At 42.0% G+C, this 4,646-nt stretch overlaps 1 protein-coding gene across 1 annotated transcript; it reads right to left on the reverse strand.

The window, feature by feature from the left end:
* Positions 1–681: 681 nt before the first annotated feature.
* On the reverse strand, positions 682–2,273 carry LOC105040783 (UDP-glycosyltransferase 88B1-like). Its single transcript, XM_010917468.4, has one exon. The coding sequence runs from the start codon at positions 2,122–2,124 to the stop codon at positions 718–720; it is 1,407 nt and encodes a 468-aa protein (XP_010915770.1). The 5' UTR covers positions 2,125–2,273; the 3' UTR covers positions 682–717.
* Positions 2,274–4,646: the final 2,373 nt, after the last annotated feature.

The raw sequence follows: 4,646 nt of genomic DNA on the forward strand, positions 1-4,646 counted from the left end.
TATTTAAAAGTATTATCGAAAATTTAGCAATTAATACATCTGGATAAGGTAACTTTTAACTAAATATAGTATATTTTTTCGATATTATTTTTTGAATAATTTATTTCATTAATTAAATATAAAAAAAAAAATAAATATTTTTTTAGATAAATTATTTTCAAAAATCGACAGAATTCTCCAACATATACTCGATCAGACGAAATAACAAGAAAAAATTATCTATAGATTCCTAGATGGATCCAAAATTATTTTTAAGTCCTTAGACTTTTCAAGTTGAATAAAAAGCTTCTGAAATGCTAAGGAGTTATTTCTGTATAATCAAGATACATACTTATATAATCTGAACATGAACGTGCATAATCAGATATTGAAACTAGACAACTTGCATAACTTGAACATAAATCTATGTAACTTGAACATAAATCTATGTAATCTGAATATGAATCTGTGTAACCAATCTGTGTGGATGGTAGAGATCTAAAAATAATTTTTTAATATTTTAAAAAATTTTTATTTAATTTAAAAAATTTAAAAATTTAAAAATAATTTTGGATCTATCGGATCTATAGATAATTTTTTTCAAATAAAAATGCATAAAGCGTACACATTGATCGAACGTAGCGAGAAGAAGAAGTTTCTACCAAAAAAAAAAAAAAAGGCAAGAAGAAGAAGAAGCGTCACTAGAAAGAAGCCCACCGAATCTTGTACAACACCGAATCAATCCCCTGTTTTCCACTTGTTTACCAACTCCATCAGTGCCTGATGCGACGAGCCCCCCTCCGCCAGCGCCGCCTGCGCGGCCTTCTTGGCGGCGAGCGTCTTCTCCCTCAGCTCCTTCCCGCCATCCGACGCCATCAGCCACCTCACCTTCTCCTCCACCTCCCCCGCCGTCACCACCGCGTCGTACCCCCTCATCTCGACCGCTAGCCTCAACTCCTCCACCAGCGACACCTTGTTCATCCGCTGCTCCGCATACAGCGGCCACGCTATCATCGGCAACCCCACGCGCACCGACTCCAGCACCGAATTCCACCCGCAATGCGTCACGAACCCCCCCACCGCCTCGTGGGCCAGCACCTCCACCTGCGGCGCCCACTTCTTCACCACCAATCCCCTCTCCTTCGTCCTCTCGACAAACCCTTTCGGGAGTAACACGTCCAAGTCCGGCTCTGGCGGGGCCGCGAAGTGCTTCTCCGGTTCGGGGCTCGGGGGGCTACGGACAACCCATAGGAACCTTTGCTCGCTCCGCTCCAACCCCTCCGCGATCTCGGTCAATTGCTCCGCCGAGAACAGACCCAGGCTCCCGAAGCACAAGAATACGACGCTCGCCTTCGGTTGCGCGTCCAGCCAGGCCATGCATGGGTGCCGCTCTTTGGTTCCTTCGTCCATTCGTGTCAGCGGGCCCACGCAGTGGATGGGCGGCATCCGCCGGCCGGGGACGCAGAGGCCGGAGCGGAGGGCGGAGAGGGCCCGAGGCTCGAGCCACTCGAAGGAGTTCTCGATGATCCCGGCGGCGCGGGGCACGCGGTCGAAGTGGTAGACGAATCCCTTGTAGGCGTCGTCGTCGCGGTCGAGCATGGGGAGCGGCATGCCCGACGCCGGGATCGGCGGGAGACCCGGGAAGTCGAGGGGGGTGTGGCCGAGGTCCTTGAAACTCTGGGTGACTTTATGATGGAGGATCGGGAGGTGGAGGAAGGCGGTGAGGTTGGAGGCGCTGGTGGAGAAGAAGAAGTAGGCGGGGACGCCGACGGCGGCGGCGACGTCGAGGGCCTCGGTGCAGAAGAAGTCGAGGACCAAGGCGCGGATGGGGGAGGATAGGGACAGCGTCTGGAGGAAGGAGAGGAGGTGGGGGTTGGAGAGGCTGAGGAGGTCGAAGGCATGGGCCTCGAAGTGAGGGGACGGGTTGTGGGGGAGGGAGACCCGGGGGAGACGGTGGAAGGAGATGGCCGGGAGGGCGGTGGAGGAGCGGGCGATGAAGGCGGCGGTGGCGCCGGTGTTGTAGGGGGGGTCGACGGTGACGATGGCGACGGCGAGGCCGTGGGAGAGGAAGAGCTTCCCCAGCTCCACCATGGACACAAGGTGGCCCATCCCTGGCGACGGGTACAGCACCACCGACGGCTTCATCGCGTCTTCGTCTTCTTCTTATCTCTTTTCTTTCTCTCTTCGTTTCTGTGAGCGATTTGGTAGGGCGAGAAGGAGAGCAGGAGAGCTTGGGGTTTTATAGGTGAGAGAGCCGCCATGGAACGCAGTGATCATTTCCAAAACGCAAGGCAGGCAGGCTGATTAAAAGCAGTGGAGTCTTTCAGGCTGGAACGTGATTTATGCTTCAGGTCGTTTCAGCCGTTGATGGGTCAAAAAAAGGGACGGAGAACGGGCACATGGGAGTTACAATTGCTATGTTGAGATGTAGTTTTATCTATCCAAGGAAACGATGGAATGGTCAAAATATGGGCCTCCGTGATTGTTATAATAATGTTATTTTAATGACAAAATTTGAGTTTTTTTATTTATTATACTTACATTCACTAATTTTTACTACACTCATATTTAGTCAAACTAACAATATTAGAGTGGAATTGCTTATCTTATGTTAAAACTTAAAATTATCCTTGAATGGCGAGGAGAATACATATATATTTTTTTGCGGTATCCTTGAATGATTATAATATCATCTACTGTTATTTTGCTTTAAATTTTTCTAATTTGACATTTGAGTCTCATTAAGGTGAACAGTTTGACTAACGTCCTGTTCAATCATCAGTTGAAGTGTTAGATAAAGATAGATGATAAGTATAGATTTTTTAAATTATTAGATATAAATAAAATTTATTCTTCATTTATAATTTTTTTATTTTAATAAAGATAAAGCCATTATCCAAAAATAATTGAGAATATATAGAAAATATAGAATCATTTGCAAATATTGAAATCAGGAGAAATTTTTTATAAACATAATATAAAAATCATCAGACATGCTACAAAAAAGAATGTTCAAAATGTATATCTTGATATTTAATCTCATCGATCATACATATACCTATTGATTTCATTTTAATGGTTTAACTACTGACAGTCAACTTAGATTAGCCTAAACTAACATTAAGGAATTAATAATGATTTGAGAGGACTTTTTATTTTCTTTGGGCAACTTTGTTATTGAGATCGTGTGTAGCACACCGATGATTTTATTTACACACATGATGGATACAATTTATTGGGAAGTATTTGTTTTTATTTGCTCTTTAGAAGGGTAAATAGCTATTTCTAAAAATTTAGTTCACAACAAATGCTTCATATCCGATCTCCCTATTCTCTCCCTCTTTTTGGTGCATGTATTGCTTTTTGGAGGATAATTATTAGAATTGATTTTGGATGTACAAAAGGGTCTATCTAGTTGTATAGTTGGTATCCTTAACTATAGAGCATATACCAAGGATGTTTTAGGATTTGCATAGATGGATGAACGAAAGAGTTAAAAACTATACAATTTGATGATACTTAACTATAGATCATATATTAAGGGTGTTTTGAAATTTTTATAGGCCGATGAATGAAGGAGTTTTAGGTCATATATTAAGGGTGCTTTAAAATTTTTACAAACTAATAAATGAAGAAGTTTGGAATGCTTTGAGATGTACATTAGATGATCCTTAACCATGGATAACATATATTAAGGATGCTGTAAAATCAGGCACATGAATGAAGGGGTGTGGAGTGCTTAGAGATTTGTACGGTGGGTAATTCTTAACCATAAGTCATACACCTAAGATGCTTTGAGATCTATAAAAATGGATCAATGAAGATGTTCGAAGTACTTTGAGATATGTGTAATTGGTGATTCTTAAATATGGATCATATACTAAGAGTTTTTTTATATCTATGCTAGGACTTTATCATACAAATAATTGATACAAAAGATTTTTTTGATCATAATATAATTTTGTATTATCATATGACGCCATTCTATTAATCGAGATAAATAATAGGATCTTTTGAAGAATCAGTTTAAAAATTTTTAAAATTGAGAGGATATCTCTAAAAAATATCCAACAGTTAAGAGAATGTCACTATAACTTTTCTAAAATAATACACTAGTTGCAGGACAGGTTATGTTAATGAGAGGACAAATGAACGAGTTGCATATCATGTTCATAATTTTTCTATACGAGATTATCGGGTTACTTCAATATTCATTACATCTAATGGTATCACGAGGATGCACCTGAAAAATTTATCCTCTATATAGTGCTGAAAGAGCAAGCTAGATCAACTGGTGAAATAATGAGGGCAAATTGATCAAAAATTTATCCTCTATATTGTGCGGGAGTTTCGGCTATGTGCAGGGCTGAAAGGAGAGATCACGGAGCATGGGCTTCGAAGAAGATTCTATCTCTTCAAGTTCAAGGAGGCCGTAGAGCACAATTGGATTCTCAACTGGCCATGGGTGGTGGTTAGGCAAGTCGTGGCGGTCAACCCTTGGTGCCCTGATTTCCTTCTATCGAAGGGGGTGATCACTGCATCCTTTGTGTGGATCTGCTTGCCGGAACTTCCAATGAAGTTTTGGGGCGAGGTGGCACTGCGGAGACTTATAAATCTGGCCGTTGAGTTTCTCTCAGTGGATGATTGTACGGCTGAGAGGAGACGAG

This window comes from Elaeis guineensis, chromosome 3, assembly GCF_000442705.2.
Source record: "Elaeis guineensis isolate ETL-2024a chromosome 3, EG11, whole genome shotgun sequence".
Lineage (NCBI taxonomy): Eukaryota > Viridiplantae > Streptophyta > Magnoliopsida > Arecales > Arecaceae > Elaeis > Elaeis guineensis.

What these genes read in the sequence shown, in the direction of transcription:
- LOC105040783 (XM_010917468.4), bottom strand. Translation starts at nt 2,124, where the DNA reads ATGAAGCCGTCGGTGGTGCTGTACCCGTCGCCAGGGATGGGCCACCTT.